The sequence below is a fragment of the Pristiophorus japonicus genome, chromosome 3, assembly GCF_044704955.1.
Source record: "Pristiophorus japonicus isolate sPriJap1 chromosome 3, sPriJap1.hap1, whole genome shotgun sequence".
Taxonomy (NCBI): Eukaryota; Metazoa; Chordata; class Chondrichthyes; family Pristiophoridae; genus Pristiophorus; species Pristiophorus japonicus.
In genome coordinates this window covers 60,382,267-60,406,683 of record NC_091979.1, presented here as the reverse complement: position 1 = coordinate 60,406,683, position 24,417 = coordinate 60,382,267, and the positions used below count along the sequence as shown (strand labels likewise).

The 24,417-nt window shown below is 45.8% G+C and overlaps 1 protein-coding gene across 1 annotated transcript in view; it reads right to left on the bottom strand.

Annotated features, from left to right (window-relative positions):
- Positions 1 to 24,417, bottom strand: part of LOC139253819 (low-density lipoprotein receptor-related protein 1-like) — a 2,398,725-nt gene that overhangs the window by 334,117 nt on the left and 2,040,191 nt on the right. The window contains exons 56-59 of the mRNA XM_070873585.1: positions 16,241 to 16,428; positions 12,049 to 12,232; positions 7,357 to 7,442; positions 1,733 to 1,852 (exon numbers count right to left, since the gene is read on the bottom strand). Coding sequence (XP_070729686.1) covers positions 1,733 to 1,852; positions 7,357 to 7,442; positions 12,049 to 12,232; positions 16,241 to 16,428 — 578 coding nt within the window. The remainder of the gene's footprint in view (positions 1 to 1,732; positions 1,853 to 7,356; positions 7,443 to 12,048; positions 12,233 to 16,240; positions 16,429 to 24,417) is intronic.

Genomic DNA, 24,417 nt, shown 5'->3' with positions numbered 1-24,417 from the left:
GGGGAGATGCCCCTCTCTTGACGCAGGGCAGTCATCTCCGCCTACTTAAGAACTGGCGCCCGGTCTCCCTCCTCAGCACGGACTACAAAATCTTCACCAGGGCAATGTCTGCTCGCCTTGGCACCGTGCTGGACCACATGATCCACCCACAATGATTCAACATTTTGTTCATTAGAGCCAATATCGTCTCTCACAACTGCCCTGATATCATCCTTTATTAACAGAGCTACCCCACCTCCTTTCCCTTCTTGTCTATCTTTCCAAATCGTCAGATACCCCTGTATGTTTAATTCCCAGTCTTGGCCACCCTGCAACCACGTTTCTGTAATGGCCACCAAATCATACCCATTTGTAATGATTTGTGCCGTCAACTCATTTACTTTATTTCGATTGCTGCGTGCGTTTAGGTAGAGTGTTTTAATACTAGATTTTAAATCATGATTTTTAGTTTTGACACCTCCTGCAGCCCCTTTACATTCAGTGGCCGTTTTTGTTTTTTGCCTTGGGTTTCTCTGCCCTCCACTTTTACTCATCTCCTTTCTGTCTTTTGCTTTTGTCTCCTTTTTGTTTCCCTCTGTCTCCCTGCATTGGTTCCCATCCCCCTGCCATATTAGTTTTAATATCGGCAAAAATTTGTGGATGCCTGCATGTAGCTTAAGGGTCAGAATGCTCTCGCTGGTGGCCGCTGCTCCTGACCACACCAAAGTTCATGTGGTCAAGTGGTGGGAGCATGAAAAGCAGGTCTTTTGTCACCTGGGGTGCCACCCCCACCAGAAGAAGCCAAGTCGTGCAGCATAAATGGCTAGTTGGAAGGTGGGGTGATGGGGTAACAGACTTCCCCAGCTATGGGAGCTGCATTTACCTTTATTTAAAAAAATGTCCCCTTCACTTTTGGAGCTCTGGGTCTGATCCCAGCCTGCACACTTCCTTGGTGGGATCCTCTTGTGCCTGAAGAGAGGCTGGTAGACCTCCCCTCCTTTCCACTGTTTCCCACATTACAACAGTGACTACACTCCCAAAGTACTTCATTGGCTGTAAAGTGCTTTGACATCTGGTGGTTGTGAAAGGCGCTATATAAATGCAAGTCGTTCTTACTTTCTTTAACATATTAGCCTCCAATATTACACTGGATCCTCTGTAGATTGAGGGTGAGTCCTGCTTCATTTGATGCGGATGCCCAACTAAGGGGTGAATAAAGGTTTTATCATGGAGTTCTGATCATAGGAACATAAGAATTAGGAGCAGGAATAGGACATTCGGCCCCTCGAGCCTGCTCCGCCATTCAATAAGATCATGGTTGATCTTCTACTGCAACACTTTCCTGCACTGTCCCCATATCCCTTGATTCCCTTAATATCCAAAAATCTATCGATCTCTGTCTTGAATATACTCAAAGACTGAGCCTCCACAGCCCTCTGGGGCAGAGAATTCCAAAGATTCACCCACAATCAGAGTGCAGAAATTTCTCCTCATCATATTGTTGTGAGATATGCCTTTTGAATTAAATTTTACTATACCAGTCGGAAAAATCCAATAATGTCAAATTATATGATTTAACTATAGTACATTCAAAATAGCATGAAAACAGTCTAAAACCTATGTGAGTTCAGGTCCAACATGTAAAAAGAAATCAAGCATAATGTTTAATATCTGGGCTACAATAGGTCTCACTAGAAAGAATCGAACATTCTGAAATTATTAACAGGCAAATTCCCAGTGCAAACATTCCTACCTCAGTAATGCTTCCATTCAGATGGATCCTTGAAATTGTACTGCCTTGTGTGGTGAAATCAGCCCAATAAATACATTGCTCCCTGTAGTCAAAATCTAGTGCATGAACATTATTCAGCCCCTGTAAAATAAACAAACTTAATTGTTGCTGTGTCAAAAGTGATACGTCCTTACTGTACAGTATAAATGCACACGAGGCCCATGCTTGAGAGAAGGTCAGTCTGTGACCTGTCTTTTATTCCTCAGCACTCAAGTGATGAAGGTGGGTGGAGCTTCCCCTTTTATACCTGAAGGTCCAGGTTAGGAGTGTCTCCCACCTAGTGGTCATTGTTCTCACAGTGTACAACTTAGGTCAGATTATACATGGGTTACAATGCTGGTTGAATACATGACATCACCTCCCCCCAAAGTCTTATTGGGATCACAGGTTGAGTCTCTCTGGTGGTTTACGCTCTCTTGTAGAGCGCCTGAGTTGGGGCTCCGGTTGTTGGGCGCTGGCCTGAGTGTCTGCTGTTTGCGGTGCCTCAGGCCTATCCAGACTGCCCTTTGGTTCCGGTGTTCGGTCACCTGTGGTGGAGTGAACTCGACATCGTGTTCTTCCTCTGCTTCTTCTATGGGGTTGCTGAACCTCCTTTTTGTTTGATCCACGTGTTTGCAGCAGATTTGTCCATTGGTAAGTTTAACTACCAGAATCCTATTTCCCTCTTTGGCAATCACAGTGCCTGCGAGCCATTTGGGCCCTGCATCGTAGTTGAGGACAAAAACAGGATCATTTACATCAATACATTGCACCCTCGCATTCCTGTCATGGTAGTCATATTGTGGCTGGCGCCTGCTCTCGACAGTTTCTTTCATGGTGGGGTGTATAAGGGATAGCCGGGTTTTGAGCATCCTTTCATTAGCAGCTCTGCGGGTGGAACCCCTGTGAGCGAGTGTGGTCGGGATCTATAGGCCAACAGGAGGCGTGATAAGCGGCTTTGTAGGGAACCCCCTTGGATTCTGAGCATCCCCTGTTTGATTATCTGCACTGCTCGTTCTGCCTGGCCGTTTGAGGCCGGCTTGAACGGTGCCGTTCTGACATGGTTAATTCCATTGCCTGCCATGAAGTCCTGGAATTCAGTGCTTGTGAAGCACGGGCCATTGACGCTGACCAAGACGTCCGGTAGACCGTGGGCGGTGAACATTGCCCGTAGACTTTCTACCGTGGCAGAGGCTGTGCTTTGAATTTAAAATGACACACTCGATCCATTTGGAGTAGGCGTCTACTACAACCAAAAACATTTTTCCCATGAAAGGACCTGCGTAGTCCACATGGATGCGTGACCAAGGCTTGGCAGGCCATGGTCAGGGGCAAAGGGGGGCTTCCCTGGGTGCATTGCCCAGCTGGGCACACGTGTTGCACCTGCGAACACAAAGTTCCAAATCTGCGTCTATCCCTGGCCACCAAACGTGTGACCTGGCAATTGCCTTCATTATGACAATGCCCGGGTGCTCATTGTGGAGTTCTCTGATGAACACTTCTCTGCCCATCTGGGGCATGACTTCGCGGTTTCCCCACAGTAGACAATCGGCCTGAATCGAGAGTTCATCCCTGCGCCTGTGAAATGGTTTAAATTCCTCAGGGCATGCCCTGTACGTGGCTGCCCAGTCCCCATTCAGGACACATTTCTTGACTAGAGACAATAGCGGGTCTCTATTTGTCCAGACTTTAATCTGACGGGCTGTCATGGGTGAGCCTTCGCTTCCGAAAACTTCAACAGCCATGACCATCTCAGCAGCATGCTCGGTAGCCCCCTCAGTGGTGGATAGTGAGAGCCTGCTGAGTGCATCGGCACAATTTTCGGTGCCCGGTCTGTGCCGAATTGTACAGTCATAGGCGGCTAATGTGAGTGCCCACCTCTGTATGCGGGCCGATGCATTTGCATTTATGGCCTTGTTGTCGGCCAAAAGGGACGTTAGGGGTTTGTGATCTGTCTCCAGCTCAAATTTCCTGCCAAACAGGTACTGGTGCATTTTCTTTACAGCATATACACATGCGAGCGCCTCCTTTTCTACCATCCCGTAACCCCTTTCTGCCTGGGACAGACTCCTGGAGGCATAAGCTACCGGCTGTAGCTGACCCTTGACATTGACATGCTGCAACACACACCCGACCCCATAGGACGACGCATCGCACGTTAACACAAGTTTCTTACATGGGTCATATAGGGCCCAAGTTTCCACAAGAAAAAAAACGGGCGCCCCTCCGAGCTGGGCGCCCGTTTTTCGCGCCTAAAACGGCGCCTAAAAAAATCCTCGGCAGTCTCCACCGACTTACAGGTCCTGTGGCACTCGGCGCAGCCGGCACGAGATGCGGGGGGGGCGGAGCCAGGTCCCTGCGCTGAAAACAGTGCCGGGACCTCTGCACATTCGCGCTACAGTCGGCACGCAAGTGCAGTAGCTCCAGGCGCCGAACTGTGTGGGAGGGGCCCGAAGCACGCAGCCCCTAGCCCTGGCCCAATGGCCTCACTGGGGCTGCGTGAATGAGGCTCCTCCCACGGCCAGCTCCTGCTCCCCGCCCGACCAGACCCGACACTCGCTCCCCCCCCCCGCCCCCGCCGACCAGACCCGACCCGACAATCGCTCCCCCACGACACCCGAGACCCGACACCCGACACCCGCTCCCCCCCGAGACCCGAGACCCGACACCCGCGCCCCCCCCCCTGCCCCGACCCGACACCCGAGACCCGCTCCCCCCCCGCCCCGACCCGACACCCGCTCCCCCCCGCCCCGACAGAGACCCGAGACCCGCTCTCCCCCCCCCGCCCCGACCCGAGGCCCGCTCCCCGACCCGAGGCCCTCTCCCCCCCCCGACCCGACACCCGCTCCCTCCCCCCGACCCGACACCCGCTCCCCCGACCCCCCCTCTCTCTCTCTCTCTCCCTCCCTCCTCTCTCCCCTCTCTCCCTCCCTCTCTCTCTCTCCCTCCCTCCCCTCTCTCTCTCTCTCTCTCCCTCCCTCGCTCAGCGGCACGAACAGCTGCAGAATTCTCCCTGGCTGAAGCACTTTCACACAGGTAGGAAGATGGTTTATTTAATCTTTTCTTGGCTTATAAATGTTTATTCAGGTTGGATTTATTTGTATAATATTTGTAGAAGTATAAATAAGGATTTATTGTCAAATTTAATGAGTTCCCTTCCCCCCCCCCACCTCGTTCTGGGCGCCTAATTTATAACCTGCGCCTGATTTTTTAATGTGTAGAACAGGTTTTATCAGTTCTACAAAAATCTTCACTGGCGCCATTCTACTTTAGTTTGGAGTACATTTTCACTGTGGAAACTTTCAAATCAGGCATCAGTGGCCAGACACGCCCCCTTTTGAAGAAAAAATTCTGTTCTAAACTAGAACTGTTCTACCTGACTAGAACTGCAGAAAAAAAATGTGGAGAATTGTGATTTCTAAAATAGTCCGTTCTCCACCAGTTGCTCCTAAAAATCAGGCGCGAATCATGTGGAAACTTGGGCCCATAGTGTTAACAGAGTGTTGGAACATAACAAATTGCATGCTCTATTAAAATCCCTTTCCTGGCTGTCCCCCCAGACCCATTCACGACCTTTGCGTAGGAGCACGTGTAGCGGCTCTAGCAGCGTGCTCAATTTGGGAAGAAAATTACCAAAATAGTTCAGGAGCCCCAGGAACGAACGCAGCTCCGTCGTGTTACGGGGTCTGGGTGCTCTCTGGATCGCTTCCGTCTTGGACGCAGTAGGGCTGATCCCGTCTGCTGCTACCCTCATCCCCAGGAATTCTACCTCTGGAGCTAGGAAGACGCACTTCGCCTTTTTCAGTCGCAGCCCTACCTGGTCCAGTCTGCGTAGCACCTCCTCCAGGTTGTGGAGGTGTTCTTCAGTATCGTAACCCGTGATGAGGATGTCGTCCTGAAAAACCACCATCCCTGGAATCGACTTGAGGAGGCTTTCCATATTTCGTTGGAAGATCGCGGCGGCCGAGCGAATCCCGAATGGACATCTGTTGTACTCAAACAACCCCTTGTGTGTCGTGATGGTGGTCAGCTTCTTCAACTCACTCGCCAGCTCCTGGGTCATGTAAGCTGAGGTCAGGTCCAATTTTGAAAAAGATTTGCCACCGGATATCGTCGCAAAGAGGTCCTCTGCTCTCGGTAGCGGGTACTGGTCTTGGAGTGATACCCGATTGATGGTGGCCTTGTAATCACCACATATCCTGACCGACCCATCCGCCTTGAGCACCGGCACGATCGGGCTCGCCCAGTCACTGAATTCGACTGGCGAGATGATGCCTTCCCTCAGCAAGCGGTCCAATTCGCCTTCTATCTTTTCCTGCATCACATACGGCACCGCTCTGGCCTTGTGGTGTACTGGCCTGGAGTCCGGGTTTATATGAATCACTACCTTGGCCCCCATGAAAGTGCCGATGCCGGGTTGAATTAATGAGTCAAATTTGTCCAGGATCTGTGAGCATGATACTCGCTCCACAGAGGAAATTGCTTTGACATCGCCCCATTTCCAGTTTATGACAGCAAGCCAATTCCTCCCCAGTAGTGCGGGACCGTTCCCTGGGACAATCCAGAGTGGCAACCTGTTCTCCGAATCTTTGTGGGTCATGACTACCGTGGCGCTGCCTAGCACCGGAATGATCTGCTTTGTGTAAGTTCGTAGCTGTACGTCAATCGGCGATAATTTTGGCCTCCTGGCCTTGGACGCTCACAACTTTTCGAACTGTTTGATACCCATCAGGGACTGGCTGGCCCCCGTGTCTAGCTTCAATGATAGTGGGATGCCATTGAGGAGCACTTTCATCATTATTGGTGGCGTCCTGGTGTATGAACTGTATACATGCTCCACATGAACTCGCTGAACTTTAGCTTCCAGCGATTTCCCCCAGTGTTCATCTGCAATTTCTGCAGGTATTTTGCTCATCTCTGCAAACTCCGGCTGAGTGTGTGCCTCCACGCCTCCAACATGAGCTGTTGTTTGAAACAAAAGATCCCTTGCCAGTCGATCATCCCTGACTGCCCCTGTGACTGTCCTTGAATGCGCCATTAACAGGTGTTGATGGCCCCATTACTGGCTGCATTGTCCCTTGCAATGGCGTGAATCGCCGTTCAGCTTGCCATTGTCTCTGTCGAACTCCCCCTCTGGGTTCGACTACATGTTGGGGCATGCCCGATTGCCCTTGTCTGCCTGGAGAACTGTGTGCTGCTTTAACAATGTTGAATCTCTGTCCCAACCATTCCTTAACACAGTACCTCTCGTCTGTTCTGCTAGTTGCCATGCTCGCGTGGTTTAAATCCCAGTTTCTCGTCGCCATTGATACGTCCTTACTATACAGTATAAATGCACACGAGGCCCATGCTTGAGAGAAGGTCAGTCTGTGACCTGTCCTTTATTCCTTAGCACTCAAGTGATGAAGGTGGGTGGAGCTTCCCCTTTTATACCTGAAGGTCCAGATTAGGAGTGTCTCCCACCTAGTGGTCATTGTTCTCACAGTGTACAACTTAGGTCAGATTATACATGGGTTACAATGCTGGTTGAATACATGACAAAAAGTATCCAACTACAAAGCAAGGCACAAAGATAGAAAAGGCATGGAACTTTTAAAACACCTTACCTGTTTTAACAATGTGTAGTTGAATCCATCTATACTCATTTTTCTTATTTCATGTCGATCGGCAAAAATTAAAAATGGTTCCTCAGCTGAGTACAAAGCAAAAGACCACTTCAGTAAGTGCAATAATGTCACACATATTTATGAAGTCAATATAAAATATTTAGCCATGCTGATACACAAAAGCTTTCCCAAATCTTATAAATTATTACACACGGGGCAATATTGCATGAGTTTATTTAAATGTGACAATGGGCAGTTATGTCCTCACATTTAGTCCAAGCCTAGTCTACTGCCAGTCATTAATGCATTCTTACCTCATTGCATTCTTTTGCAAAGGTTGAAATCCCTAGCAATGTACATTCTGTAACATTCATATCCAAGTTGAACCTTTTCTCTATGAACAAGGCCAAAGACAGCCAAGCAATTATAACACAAAAATAATCGACTATCTTGACATACAGAACACATACTTTATGGATTAATCATGGATTGGACTGTAGCTGCTGTCATTCATTGGCACACAGCTCATTCTCAACCATAATACAGTTCCAACTACTAATTATAGACTGTGGTGAATATAGGGCCCTGGCGAGATTACACCAGGAGAATTGTGAACAGTTTTGATCTCCTTACTTAAGGAAGGGATATAAAGTTGCCTTAGAGGGAGTGCAACAAAGGTTCACTAGACTGAGTCCTGGGATGAGGGATTATCCTATGAGGAGAGATTGAGTAAAATTGGCCTATATGTGGTGTATTTAGACTTTCAAAAGGCTTTTGCTAGGTCCCACACAAGAGATTAGTATGCAAAATTAAATCACATGGTATTGGGGATAATGTAATGACGTGGATAGAGAACTGGTTGGCAGACAGGAAGCAAAGAGTCGGAATAAATGGGTCCTTTTCAGAATGGCAGGCAGTGACTAGTGGGGTATCGCAAAGTTCAGTGCTGGTACCCCAGCTATTTACAATATACATTAATGATTTGTACGAAGGAATTGAATGTAATATCGCCAAGTTTGCAGATGACACTAAGCTGGGTGGCAATGTGAGCTGTGAGGAGGATGCTAAGAGGCTGCAGGGTGACTTGGACAGGTTAGGTGAGTGGGCAAATGCATGGCAGATGCAGTATAATGTAGATAAATGTGAGGTTATCCACTTTGGTAGCAAAAACAGGAAGGCAGAATATTATCTGAATGGTGACAGTTTAGGAAAAGGGGAGGTGCAACGAGACCTGGGTGTCATGGTACATCAGTCATTGAAAGTTGGCATGCAAGTACAGCAGGCGGTGAAGAAGGCAAATGGCATGTTGGCCTTCATAGCTAGAGCATTTGAGTATAGGAGCAGGGAGGCCTTACTGCAGTTGTACAGGGCCTTGGTGAGGCCACACCTGGAATATTGTGTTCAGTTTTGGTCTCCTAATCCGAGGAAGGACATTCTTGCTATTGAGGGAGTGCGGTGAAGGTTCACCAGACTGATTCCCGGGATGGCAGGACTGACATATGAAGAAAGACTGGATCGACTAGGCTTATATTCACTGGAGTTTAGAAGGATTAGAGGGTATCTCTAGAAACATATAAAATTCTAATGGGATTGGACAGGTTAGATGCAGGATGAATGTTCCTGATGTTGGGGAAGTCCAGAACCAGGGGTCACAGTCTAAGGATAAGGGGTAAGCCATTTAGGACCGAGATGAGGAGAAACTTCTTCACTCAGAGAATTGTGAACCTGTGGAATTCTCTACCACAGAAAGTTGTTGAGGCCAGTTAGTTAGATATATTCAAAAGGGAGTTAGATGTGACCCTTATGGCCAAAGGGATCAAGGGGTATGGAGAGAAAGCAGGAATGGGGTACTGAAGTTGCATGATCAGCCATGATCATATTGAATGATGGTGCAAGCTCGAAGGGCCGAATGGCCTACTCCTGCACCTATTTTCTATGTTTCTATATTCCCTAGAGTTTAGAAGAATGAGAGGTGAGCTCATTGAAACATTTAAAATACCTATTGAACTTGACAGGGTAAATGCTGGGAGCATGTTTCCCCAGGTTGGGGAGTCTAGAACTAGGGGCCACAGACTCAGAATAAGGGTTTGGCCATTTAGGTCTGAGATGAGGTGAAATTACTTCGCAAAAGGGGTTCTTAATCTTTGGAATTCTCTCGTCCAGAGAACTGAGGTTGCTCAGTTGTTGAGTATATTCAAGACAGAGATCGATAGATTTTTGGATACTAAGAGAATCAAGGGATATGGGTATAGAATGGGAAGGTGGAGTTGAGGTAGAAGTTCAGCCATGATCTCATTGAATGGCGGAGTAGGCATGAAAGGCCGAATGGCCTACTCCTGCTCCTATTCCTTATGTTCTTATGTTTGATTCTCACCAACATTGCTTTAACCAATAGTATTCTCGAGAACATTCTCAATAAAGCACAAGAACATGAGAAGAATTAAAGCAAGAGAAGGCAGGTGGCCCATCAAAGCTCATTCCTCCAGTTTCTCAGTTTTCCCAATGGAAGTACAAAAATGTATAGCATAGAAAGAGGTCATTTTCCCATCTTATCTGTGCTGGCTCCTGGCTAGAGTGATCCAAAACAAATCCCACTGCCCAGCTTACTCCCATCACTCAGGATCTTCCTCTATATCTTTTGAACATTTCATAATGTTTTTTTTTTGTCTTTACTGCTCCACCCAGCCGATTATTCCTAACATTTAGTACTATTATTTCATTATTTTTCTCTTCTACTTTGAAATAATCTTCAAGTTTTTTTAATACTATTTAAGAATATTTAATATGCTTCGGTGGGGTTTCCTTCAGCCATCTTTCTAGGCTACAGGACTTCAAATTTCCTAATCTTTTCTCTTTGGTCATCCCCTTTACATGTAGAATAAGATTTGTTACTCTTCTCTGCACCCTCTGCAATGTATTCTGTGGAAATTTTAGCCGCCCCAGTTCTCGCCCAAAACGACCAATACCACTGAGAAACCGGGCGGCAATGCAATGGAAATTCTAGCCCAATAAAACCCCAGTTAATTGAGTCCAGGTTCTCAATGATGGGCGTGCAGTTGTGAACTTGGTGGATGAACTGGTAGGTTTCAGTTTGATTGTAAATCTTTGCTAATAAACCAGCTCATTCTTTACAGCAAATGTGTAGCTGTGAATTCTTAAGCAAAGAACCCATGAAGCAAATACACTACACACGGTGTAATAAAAGCCTAATTATTATCCTAGATGTGATTGCAAGCATGTAATACACAGTTGTAAAGTGACTTGTATACACCAACCAATGAATACATGGGTTAAAATATAGTAAAATACATTTTCCACTTTTGCTGTTGTGACTTCAAGGGGAAGAATATGCTACTAAGAGGTTACATTATACGAAGTGTTGTGAAGGAAGGTAACCATACACTTAATCACTTCTCAGTCACCCTTTTTTGTGTGCATTAAAGCTACAAGTTAGAGGCAACACAAGAGCAGACATTTTGTGCACTACTCCTCCAATGTGACACAAGGAAGTTCCACCTCCATTACTTAAAGCATGGTGTGAATGTTCCTGAGATATCAGAAGTCCTATACAAAATGTCTGCTTCCAAACTGTTTCCAACCAGCCTTCTTAAAGCATAATGCACAATCACAAGGGGGAATAGAACAATGCTTATGCATGCACAGATAGCTTCTTACATAATATTTTACTAACCAATAAGAGACACTTCTCTGAAACAAAGTTATTTTATCTTGTAAAAAATCCTCTTATATATAAAAACTACTGGATCAATTTTGAGTGTCTCTATCATGGTAGATGGCAGTAAAATTATAATGCACTTTTTAAAAAGGAAATCTATGGGCTGAAACCACACTATGTGATATTAGTAATGAACCTGTTAATGTGTTCATATGGAATCTTTGTCAACTATTTTAATGGTGGTTTTAATCAATATTTCAATTTACTCAGGAATTCATGATGAACCTGTATAAAACACTGGTTCGGCCTCAACTGGAGTATTGTGTCCAATTCTGAGCACCACACTTTAGGAAGGATGTGAAGGCCTTAGAGAGGGTGCAGAAAAGATTTCGAAGAATGATTCCAAGGATGAGGGACTCAGTTACATGGATATACTGGAGCAGTTGGGGTTGTTCGCTTGTTCTCCTTAAAGCAGAGAAGGTTGAGAGGAGATTTGATAGAGGTATTCAAAATCATGAGGTGTTTAGATAGAGTGGATACAGAGAAACTGTTCCCATTGGCAGAAGGGTCGAGAACCAGAGGACATAGATTCAAGGTGATTGGCAAAAGAACCAAAGGCAACATGAGGAAACACTTTTATCCACAGCAAGTAGTTAGGATCTGGAACACACTGCTTGAAAGGGTGCTGGAAGCAGATTCAATTGTGGCTATCAAAAGAGAATTGGGTAAGTACCTGAAGAAAAAATATTTTCAGGGCTACGGGGAAAGGCCAGGGGAGTGGGACTAGCTGAAGTGCTCTTGCAGAGAGCCAGCTCAGACTTGACAAGCCAAATGGCCTCCTTCTGTGCTGTGACCATTCCATGATTCTATAATTCTATGCTTCTAACCTAAGAAGGTGCAAATTCAGCACACTGTTCTAAAAATAGTACTTTTCTTTGACCAATATTTCATATCTTTACATCTCTTGTGAGACTATACACGTTTTAATGCAGAGGGGAATAAATAGAAAATCATACCTGATAAAACTTTGCAGCTATTGGGATTATCTGCTCGTATTTCATAACCTTCTGCACACAAACACTTGTAGGTTCCATAGGTATTGATGCATTGCTGGCTACAGGGGAAGGTGGTTGCACATTCATCAATGTCAATGCAGGTTTTGCCATCATCTTTCAATCTGAATCCAGGCCAGCATTTGCACTGAAAAATACAAATCATTAAAAAAATTACTAACATCAGCTTATTTAAAGACCAGAGTCTGGATTTTTGGTCCATTGCTGCCTCAGTTTTCATCCCGGAGGGGTGGTAATGGTGGCAGAAAGCATTTCCAGGTGGGCAGCCAGTTTCCAATGTCCCGCCGGGACATTCGGTGGTGTATTTACGGGGATGTGGAGCTGTACTGCCTGAGAGAGACGAGCCGGTGTGCTACACCCCTGGTTACGACATTGGCTCAAAATTTGAAAGTCGCCTGATCTGTAACGCTCCACAGCATGCTCTGGTGAGACCGCCTGTGAAAGCTGGTGGATCCAGCTATAGCGGCAGCAGTGACGGAAAGAATGTGTACCGAACATAAGTATGATTGTTTTTTTAATTTTTTTGCGATTCATGTGGATGTGGCAGCAGGAAAGTATTGGGAATGCTTTTGGTATTTTTTTTCACGGAAGCCTCTCTTAGGGCGCTCGGAGGCCAGTGGTTTACCTCGAGATTTTCATTTGCTCAGCCAGCCTAGTGCCCGAAAAAAGCTGTGCAATGCCTTTAGCACCCCGCTCCACACTCAAGGCCCAGCTGATAAATGTTGCACCAGGAGACGTACAGCATTTCCCGACGCAAAATTTACTGCTCCGCCCGGGTTAACGCCGCAACAGGTGCGTGACCGAATTTCCACCCCCATCACTTTTCAAAACAAAATATACATCTTGTATAACATGTAGGATTAAAACAAAACATTTAGGGGCTGAAATTTCCCCTTCCCTTAAAGCCTGTTACCACCGGAAATCAGTGGCCATGCTGCGGAGTGCAATGGCTACCGACTTTTTGTGTAATGGCTGCCATTCTGAAAGTCCCACCCCTGTGGTATCCCGGCAGTGACCCACTCCCCCTGCTGCTGACTGACAGGGGCAGCCACAACATCCGCCCCCAACTTCCACACCTCGAGATTGCGAACTTACGCTTACTGCCACACATCCGCCCCCATTATGATCGACTTCCGGTCCACTGAGAAAAAAAGCCAAATGAGCAGAATTTCGCTCAAGAGGCCACCACACCCACTGCACTGGTAAAAACAACAGAAACAGGGTAGGTGCGCCCTGTTTCCAGCGATGGGCAATTTTGGCCCCATATAATACAACAAAAGGCTTTATTTTGAAAGTTGATAATTTTGAAAAAATATAGGAACAGTTAAGTAATCACGCCCCTCGACCCCCCCACCCACCAAGGACAAGCCTCATGATCACTGACACTCCCTTAGTTACTCCTCTCCTGGTCACCTCCTTTTCTCCCAATCGTTGACTGGCTCTTCCGGGACCTATCTGAGGGCCGTTGCCAGTGATACAGTGACCTGAAATTACAATCCTTTTTATCGGCATGCTTCCTGGGAATAGCCAGCAGGAGCTCGCAACTCAGCCTTCTGGAGATGACGTTCTGTCATCACACTGAGGAAACTCTCCATTGTTTTGTGTGGCACTGCCACTGTGTTAAATGGGATAGATTCAGAACAGATCTAGCAGCTCAAAACTGGGCATTTATGAGGGGCTGTGGGCAATCAGCATGGCCCGGCATATCCCTCACTCTACCATCAAGCCAGGGGAGCATTCCTGGTTCAATGAGGAGTGCAGAACAGCATGCCAGGTGCAGCACCAGGCGTACCAACCTGGAGAAGCTACAACGCAAGACTACATCGATGTTAAACAGCGGAAGCAGTATGCCATAGATAGAACAAACAATCCCACAATCAAATGATCAGATCGAACATCTGCAGAACTGCCACATCTAGTCGTGAATGGTGGTGGACAATTAAACAACTAACGGGAGAGGAGGTTCCATGAATATTCCCATCCTTAATGATGGTGGAGCCCAGCACGTGAGTGCAAAACCCAAGGCTGAAGTGTTTGCAACCATCTTCAGCCAAAAGTGCTGAGTGGATGATCTATATCGGCCTCGTCCTGAAGTTCCCATCATGACAGAAGCCACTCTTCAGCCAATTCGATTCACTTCATGTGATATCAAGAAACGGCTGAAAGCACTGGATACAGCAAAAGCTCTGGGCCCCAAAAACATCCCGGCTGTCGTGCTGAAGACTTGTGCTCCAGAACTAGCTGCACCTCTAGCCAAGCTGTTCCAGTACAGCTACAACACTGGCATTTACCCGCTAATGTGAAAAACTGTACAGGTATGTCACAAAAAGCAGGAAATATCCAATCCGACCAATTACCGCCTCATCAGTCTACTCTCAATCATCAGCAAAGTGATGCAAGGTGTGGTCGACAGTGCTATCAAGCAGCACTTCCTCACCAATAACCTGCTCACCGATGCTCAGTTTGGGTTCTGCCAGGACCACTCTGCTCCAAACCTCTTTACAATCTTGGTCCAAACATGGACAAAAGAGCTGAATTCCAGAGGTGAGGTTAAAGTGACTGCCCTTGACATCAAAGCAGCATTTGACTGTGTGGCATCAAGGAGGCCTAATGATATTGAAGTCAGTGGGAATCAGGGGGAAAACTCTCCACTGGCTGGAGTCATACCTAGCACAAAGGAAGATGGTTGTGGTTGTTGGAGGTCAAACGTCTCAGCCCCAGAACGTCGCTACAGAAGTTCTTCAGGGCATTGACCTAGGCCCAATCATCTTCAGCTGCTTCATCAATGACCATCCCTCCATCATAAGGCCAGATGTTGGGATGTTCACTGATGATTGCTCAGTGTTCAGTTCCATTTCTAAATCCTCAGATAATAAAGCAGTCCATGCCTGCATGCAGCAAGATCTGGTCGACATCCAGGCTTGGGCTGATAAGTGGCAAGTAACATTCACGTCACACCAGGCAATGACTATCTCCAATAAGCGAGAGTCTAACTACCATCCTCTTGACATTCAACGGCATTACCATCACCGAATTATCCACCATCAACATCCTGGGGGTTACCATTGACCAGAAACATAACTGGACTAGCCACATAAATACAGTAGCAACAAGAGCGGGTCAGAGGCTGTAGTGAATGCCTCAGCTCCTGACTCCCCAAAGCCTTTCCACCATCTACAAGGCACAAGTCAGGAGTGTGATGGAATACTCTCCATTTTCCTGGAAGAGTGCAGTTCCAACAACACTCAAGATGCTCAACACCATTCAGGACAAAGCAGCCCACTTGATTGGCATGCCATCCACCACCTTAAACATTCACTCTCTCCACCACTGGTGCAACGTGGCTGCAGTGTGTACCATCTACAAGATTAACTGCAGCAACTCTCCAAGGCTTCTTTGGCAGCACCTTCCAAACCCACAACCTCTATCACCATCACCTGCAAATTCCCCTCCAAGTCACACACCATCCTGGCTTGGAAATATATCAACATTCCTTCATCGTCGCCGAGTCAATATCCTGGAACTCCCTGCCTAACAGCACTGTGGGAGTACCTTTACCACATGGACTGCAGCGGTTCAAGAAGAAGGTTCACAGCACCTTGTCAAGGACACTTTGCGATGGACAATAGATGGCTGCCTTGCCAGCAATGCCCACATCCCAGGAATGAATAAAAAAAAGATAAAAAATTACTATGAAACATTACTCTTTAATTATCATGACACTACCCTTATGTCCACTCCTTATTAAAGTGAGGGAGTACAATGCCGAATAATTACATTCATATACAGCTTTAGAGATTTCCAGACGTATTTTTGCAGCTAGTATATAACAGGAAGCAAATCGCATAGTTGCAAAATACAAAGATCATTAGGTAATCAAAGAGATAATACAGGCAAATTTAACTTAAAAATTCCAGATCTAAAATCGACTGTATTTGTTCACTTTTTTGGACTTTCCATGGATTAAAATAAGTGTGAATTAAACAAACTACACACCTTATTTATATTAGCTTGAATACTGACTTCTGAGATCAAACATAGATTTGATTTTACCCTCACAAAAGCTTTTCAACCAAAGTACTATTTTATACATTAGCAGCAATAATTTAGACAAAAAATTCACATTAGCACTAACCTTATACCCAATCTTAAGGTCCTGACAGTCTTGAGAGCATCCACTGATTCGCTTATTTGCACATTCATTGACAAAACAATTGCTTTCATCTGATCCATCTTCACAGTCATTATTCTTATCACAAGTAAGGGTTTCATTTATGCACCTTCCATTTTTGCACAGATAAAATGAATTGCTGCATTTTTTTCCTGAAGTTCCAAAAAAAAAGAAGAGAAGTGAATTGCTTTCACTACCTTGTGAAGGATAACTTCATACTGGGAATCTTTATTTTTTTTGGCTAAACAACATCAATAAACAATCACAGCTATTTATGAAACATCAGCAACAAATGATCATTAGATCTCATATTGTGAAATGAGAAAGAGTTAATTAATAACCTTGTAATAAAGGGTCCTTTAGGGAAGAGTAACCATAATATGATAGAATATTATATAGAGTTTGAAAGTGATTTCGTTAAATCTGAAACTAGGCTCTTAAATCTAAACAAAGCAAACTACATAGGTACGAGGGGTGAGTTGTCTAAGGTAGATTGGGAAACTACATTAAAAGGTATAACGGTAGACAAGCAATGGCTAGCATTTAAAGAATTAATACATAACTTACAACAAACATACATTCTTAAGGCACAAAAACCCCACAGGAAAAGTGGTCCAACTGTGGCTAACAAGAGAAGTTAAAGATAGTATTAGATCAAAGGAAGAGTCTTATAATGTTGGCAAAAAGCGTAGTAAGCCTGAGGATGGGAGGATTGATCAAGTTATTTATTTTTTGGCATCTATGTGGAGCATAAACTTAAAAAGTATCCAAACTGAAAGTAAGATATTTTTCCCGGAAGGCTCTAGTAATGAAGGTCTTTTTCTTTTCCTTTCTGGAAATGATAAATGAATGAGAGACCTACTGTTTGCTGATTGGAGCACCAGGCCCACGTGATTCCAGATACGCATCAGCACTCACTGCGCCCCTGGGATCCGTGGGCCACTACGCTGTTCTTGAGTATGCAACATCAATCAGCAAGATCGCGAAGGATGGTCCCCATCAGGTAAGTTCGCATTCTGTTCGGATGCCAGTGGCATACTCCGCAGGTATGCCGCCGACCGGAAAATCTATTCCTCTCTCATGTTTCGTTATTTGTTGTTAATACTCGAGACATCAATAGAGAGAGCAAGATACTCTTAGTGCAAGTAACAATTGTAAAAAAATAAAAGAATAACAAGTGAAATCTGCGCACAATTCCTCAGATCTTCCAAAAAATGATTAGGGGAGAAAGAACAATGAATTCCAAATATTAATTGACGCTTCTGAGAATTTTGTTTTCAGGTCTTTCTTCAAGAGCTCTGAGCACGTGGTACATGCTAATTACAATGGGCCATTTATAAAATCATTTTCCATCATAGCAATCATGAACACAAGAGCAACAATAATAAACGAACAGGTTGAGATTTTCAGAAGCAACAATTAGGTAAATGCAGAGTTTGTATGCAGGTTAAATAGGCCATTATATTTCATTATGCCTTTAATTTCAAACTGACTGACTTGCAAAATACCAATAATTTTGTCAAACCAATGCTTTCATTGTTGACTTATTTCCAATGAATGCTTAAACAGTCTATCTTCAGCAATTAATGTACTAGCAATGTCAAATCATAGGTAATTATATTATCACAGCCTTCCAGGAAATTTGGAATTTCCCCTTTGAGTGACAGCAATATAAAAGTTAGAAATGTTGGACAACCATAAAGCCTTCCTATAGGCCCTGTACCAGTTGGCATGTGGTTGAATTCAACAGCTATTTAGCAGCAGTAAAGAGCTGCTGAAAGTCTGAGTAGTGAGTGGAAAGGCAATAAAGGAAGCAAGAAATTGTTTGAACCAGCAAAGGGTTCAAAATACAACCAGTAATTGCATAATTCTAAAAGAAAGTCCATGAAAAGTAACTTGATACCAAAACTTTCATCATATCAACAGCAGGTCTCAAATTTTAACTAACTGCACAAAATAAAGTTGGGTGTTTTAATGAGGCACTATAATTGGGGGAGGCTATTTATTTTAATGCATCAATGTAATAGTAAATGGGGTTGCTATTAAAAAGGATAGATTTTTTAAAAGAGTGCCTAAAAAACAAAGAATGTAATGATAGAATTAATTCTACTCTTAATTTGCTGCGAAGGAATGGATTGGATTTTGCGGTAGAAGTAACAATGAGGCTGTTATTGAAGAGCTCACCATTATTAAAGATATATCGGACAGCAACTTCCGGCAACTGCACATTTGCAGTTAAATGTGGAAATCAAGAAGTTTGTGCCTGACTTGCCTTGCTCCTCCAGAAGATGTGCTACACTGGTATTTTGCTGAGAGTCATCATTGAAACACATGCAATGGTGTGAGGTTGGGGTACTTTTGTGATAAATAGCCACTAAACATGCCAGAAAAAGTTTGGGCTTGTCCATTCCAGTCAAAGTTAATTTTAATGACGTGACACTATTAATTACTGCCAAACAACCTATCTGGCACTGAAAATAAATCTTTACAAGTGTGAATAGGAGCAGGGAGGTCTTACTGCAGTTGTACAAGGCCTTGGTGAGACCACACCTTGAGTATTGTGTGCAGTTTTGGTCTCCTAATCTGAGGAAGGACATTCTTGCTATTGAGAGAGTGCAGCGAAGGTTCACCAGACTGATTCCTGGGATGGCAGGACTGACATATGAAGAAAGATTGGATTGACTAGGTTTATATTCACTGGAATTTAGAAGAATGAGCGGGGATCTCATCGAAGCATATAAAATTCTGATGGGATTGGATAGGTCAGATGCAGGAAGAATGTTCCCGATGTTGGGGCAGTCCAGAACCAGGGGTCACAGTCTAAGGTTAAGAGGTAAGCCATCTAGGACCGAGATGAGGAGAAACGTTTTCACCCAGAGAATTGTGAACCTTTGGAATTCTCTATCACAGAAAGTTGTTGAGGCCAGTTCGTTGGATATATTCAAGAGGGAGTTAGATGTGGCCTTTACAGCAAAAGGATCAGGGGTTATGGAGAGAAAGCAGGAGTGGGGTACTGAAGTTACATGATCAGTCATGATCATATTGAATGGTGGTGCAGGCTCTAAGGGCCGAATGGCCTGCTCCTGCACCTATTTTCTATGTTTCCTTCAGATTTTAATTATTAATGGAGATTTTATTTTTAATTAAATATTTTTTTTACCTTTTCCTTTTCTCTTCTAATTCCATATTTATTTCCCTCTCTTAATGTCGCTCTCTGTACAAGATATGGCATTGAACTAAATATTCTAACTGACACTTCCTGATTCTGATCTTGTTAAGTGTCATGTATTCAAATATCATTGTAACCCATGTATAAGCTGCCCTAAGTTGTACACCTTGAGAACATTGACCACAAGGGGTGAACTTGTGGGAGACACTCCGAACCTGGACTTTCAGGTATAAAAGGGGAAGCTCCACCCACCTTCATCACTTGAGGTCTTGGTAATAAAGGTAACTGGTCACAGAGTGACCTTCTCTCAAGTATGGGTCTCGTGTGCATTTCTACTGTATAGTAAGGACATATCATTGGCAACGAGAAACTGGGATTTAAACCACGCGAGCATGGCCACTAGCAGCACAGAAGAGAGGTACTGTGTTGGTGATGATTGGGATGACTTTATTGAGAGACGACAGCAAAGTTTTGTCACTAAGGAATGGTTGGGACAGGATTCGGCTGACAAACGCAGGGCTCATCTCCTGATAGTTTGTGGATCCAGAACGTACTCCCGATGAAGGACCTTCTAGTGCCAGAGAAGCCGGCAGACAAGACGTTCGAAGAGCTCAGTAAGTTGATCGGGGAACACCTTAAACCAGCGAGCAGCATGTACATGGCGAGACACCGGTTTTACACGCAACGGCTGCCAGAAGGGAAAAGTGTTCCAGACTTCGTGGCAGACCTCCGGCGACTGGCGAGCCTATGTAAGTTCCCAGATGCATGCAGAGCGGAGATGCTGCGAGACATTTTTATCGAGGGCATCGGGCACGCTGGCATTTTCAGGAAACTGATTGAGACCAAAGACTTGACCTTGGAAGCGGCGGCTCTGATAGCCCAGACATTTATCTCAGGGGAGGAAGAGACCAGAATGATATATAACAAAAAGCTTGGCTCAAATACGGCAAACAACCAGGGAGTCAACATTGTTAACTCGGCACACAGTTCTCTAAGCAGACAAGGGCAATTGGACATGCCCCAGCATGTAGTCGAACCCAAAGGGCGAATTCAACAGAGACAATGGCTAGCTGAATGGCGATTCATGCCATCGCAATGGACAATGCGGCCAGTTATCAACATCTGTTAATGGTGCGCTTAAGGACAGTAACAGAGACAGTCAGAGACGATCGACTGGTAATGGACCTTTTGTTTCCATGTGGAGGCAAACACCCAGCCAGAGCTTGCAGGTAACAGCAATATACCTGCAGAAACTGCAACGTCAGTGGTCACTTGGCGCGTATGTGCAGGAAGCCTGCAGCCAGGTTGATGTACGAGGAGGACAGGCCCGATGTAAGCCCTACGAGGCCATATGAATACTGGAGGAAATCGCTGGAAACTGAAGAGCAGCGAGTTCATGTGGAGCACATATACAGTTCATATACCAGTACGCCACCGATAATGATGAAAGTGCTCCTCAATGGCATCCCAGTATTAAAGGAGCTAGACACTGAGGCCAGCCAGTCCCTGATGAGTATCAAAGAGTTCGAAAGATTGTGGGTGTCCAAGGCCAGGAGGCCAAAATTATTGCCGATTGACGCACAGCTACGGACATATACAAAGGAGATCATTCCGGTGCTAGGCAGTGCCACGGTAGTCGTGACCCACAAAGATTCGGAGAACAGTTTGCCACTCTGGATTGTCCCAGGGGATGGTCCCACACTATTAGGGAGGAGTTGGCTTGCTGTCATGAACTGGAAATGGGGCGCTGTCAATGCAATTTCTTCTGTGCAGCGAGTATCATGCTCACAGGTCCTGGACAAATTTGACATTATTTCAACCCGGCATTGACACTTTCATGGGGGCCAAGGTAGTGATTCACATAAACCCGGATGCCAGGCCAGTACACAACAAGGCCAGAGTGGTGCCGTACGTGATGCGGGAAAAGATAGAATGCGAATTGGACCGCCTGCTGAGGGAAGGCACCACCTCGCCAGTCGAATTCAGTGACTGGATGAGCCCGATTGCGCCGATGCTCAAGGCGGATGGGTCGGTCAGGATATGTGGCGATTACGAGGCCACCATCAATTGGGTGTCACTTCAAGACCAGTACCCGCTACCAAGAGCAGAGGACCTCTTTGCGATGTTATCCGGTGGCAAACTTTTAATGACCCAGGAGCTGACGAGTGAGTCAAAGAAGCTGACCATCATCACGACACACAAGGGGTTGTGTGAGTATAACAGTTGTCCATTCGGGATTCGTTCGGCCGCCGCAATCTTTCAGTGAAATATGGAAAGCGTCCTCAATTCGATTCCAAGGACGGTGGTTTTTCAAGAAGACATCCTCATCATGGGTCACGATACTGAAGAACATCTCCACAACCTGGAGGAGGTGCTACACAGACTGGACCGAGTAGGGCTGCGACTGAAAAAGGCGAAGTGCGTCTTCTTAGCTCCAGAGGTAGAATTCCTGGGGATGAGGGTAGCAGCAGACGGGATCAGACGTACTGCGTCCAAAATGGAAGCGATCCAGAGAGCACCCAGACCCCGTAACACGAGGGAGCTGCTTTCGTTCCTGGGGCTCCTGAACTATTTTGGCAACTTTCTTCCCAAATTGAGCATGCAGTTAGAGCCGCTACACGTGCTCCTACGCAAAGGTCGCGATTGGGTCTGGGGGGACAGCCAGGAAAGGGCTGTTATATGACCCGTGTAGGAAAATTGTTTTAACGTGCGATGCGTCGTCCTATGGTGTCGGGTGTGTGTTGCAGCATGTGAATGCCAATGATCAGTTACAACCGGTAGCTTGTGCCTCCAGAAGTCTGTCCCAGGCAGAAAGGGGCTACAGGATCGTAGAAAAGGAAGCGCTAGCATGTATATATGCAGTAAAAAAATGCACCAGTACCTGTTTGGCAGGAAATTTCAGCTGGAGACAGATCACAAACCCCTAAAGTCCCTTTTGGCCAACAACAAGGCCATAAATGCGAATGCATTGGCCCGCATACAGAGGTGGGCACTCACGTTAGCCGCCTATGACTACACAATTCGGCACAGACCAGGCACTGAAAACTGCACCGATGCACTCAGCAGGCTCCCACTAGCCACCACTGACAGGGCAACTGAGCATGATGCTGAGATGCTCATGGCTGTTGAAGCTTTCGAAAGCGAAGGCTCACCTGTGACAGCCCGTCAGATTAAAGTCGGACAAATAAAAACCTGCTATTGTCTTTAGTTAAGAAATGTGTCCTGAATGGGGACTGGGCAGCCATGTACGGGGCATGCCCTGAGGAGTTTAAACCATTTCATCGGCACAAAGATGAACTCTTGATTCAGCCCGATTGCCTACTGTGGGGAAACCGAGTAGTCATGCCCCAGATGGGCAGAGAGGTGTTTATCAGAGAGCTTCACAATGAGCACCCGGGCATTGTCATGATGAAGGCAATTGCCAGGTCACACGTTTGGTGGCCAGGGATAGATGCAGACCTGGAATTTTGTGTTCGCAGGTGCAACACGTGTGCTCAGCTGGGCAACGTACCCAGGGAACCCCCCTTAGCCACTGGTCCTGGCCCACCAAGCCATGGTCAAGCATCCATGTGGACTATGCAGGTCCTTTCATGGGAAAAATGTTTTTGGTTGAAGTAGACGCCTACTCCAAATGGACTGAATGTGCCATTTTACATTCAAGCACATTCTCTGTCACGATAGAAAGTCTACTGGTTGTCTTGGTCAGCGACAATGGCCCGTGCTTCACAAGCACTGAATTCCAGGACTTCATGGCAGGCAATGGAATCAACCATGTCAGAACGGCACCGTTCAAGCTGGCCTCAAACGGCCAGGCAGAACAAGCAGTGCAGATAATTAAACAGGGATGCTCAGAATCCAAGGAGGTTCCCTACAAAGCCGCTTATCACGCCGCCTGTTGGCCAATAGATCCTGACCACACTCACTCACAGGGGTTCCACCCGTAGTGCTGCTAATGAAAAGGACGTTCAAAACCCGGTTATCCCTTATACACCCTACTATGAAAGAAATTGTTTTGAGCAGGCGTCAGTCACAATGTGACTGCCATGACGGGAATGCGAGGGCGCAATGTATTGATGTCAATGACCCTGTTTTTGTCCTTAATTATGCTGCAGGGCCCAAATGGCTTGCAGGCACTGTGATTGCCAAAGAGGGGAATAGGATTTTGGTAGTTAAACTTACCAATGGACAAATCTGCCGCAAACACGTGGATCAAACTAAAAGGAGGTTCAGCAACCCCATAGAAGAAGCAGAGGAAGAACACAATGTAGAGTTTACTCCACCACAGGTGATCGAACACCGGAACCAAGTGGGCAGTCCGGACAGGCCTGAGGCACCGCAAACAGCAGACACTCAGGCCAGCGCCCAACAACCAGTGCCCCAACTCAAACGCTCTACAAGGGAGCGTAAACCATCAGAGAGACTTAACCTGTGATCCCAATAAGATTTTGGGGGGGAGGTGATGTCATGTATTCAACTCTCATTGTAACCCATGTATAAGCTAACCTAAGTTGTACACCTTGAGAACATTGACCACAAGGGGTGAACTTGTGGGAGACACTCCTAACCTGGACTTTCAGGTATAAAAGGAGAAGCCCCACCCACCTTTATCACTTGAGGTCTTTGTAATAAAGGTAACTGGTCACAGAGTGACCTTCTCTCAAGTATGGGCCTCGTCTGCATTTATACTGTATAGTAAGGGCATATCATTAAGTTTGCAACGTGCTGGGAGCTGGGTCTGGGGAGGCATGGGAAACCCTGAAGTAAGTTCAGCGCATCTGTCAATGGCTTTTTAACTCAGCCATCTCATTATAGTTTTACTTCCAGCTTTACCGTCCAATCAGCGGCAGCGGGCGTGATGTGGATCCCCATGACACGATCTCAACTGCATTATTTAAAGGTACAAGGCAAAGATGCAAGTTGAAGGAGTTTGGAGCTCGGAAGAAGAGAGAAGTAAGTGTCAGAATAGAGTCCA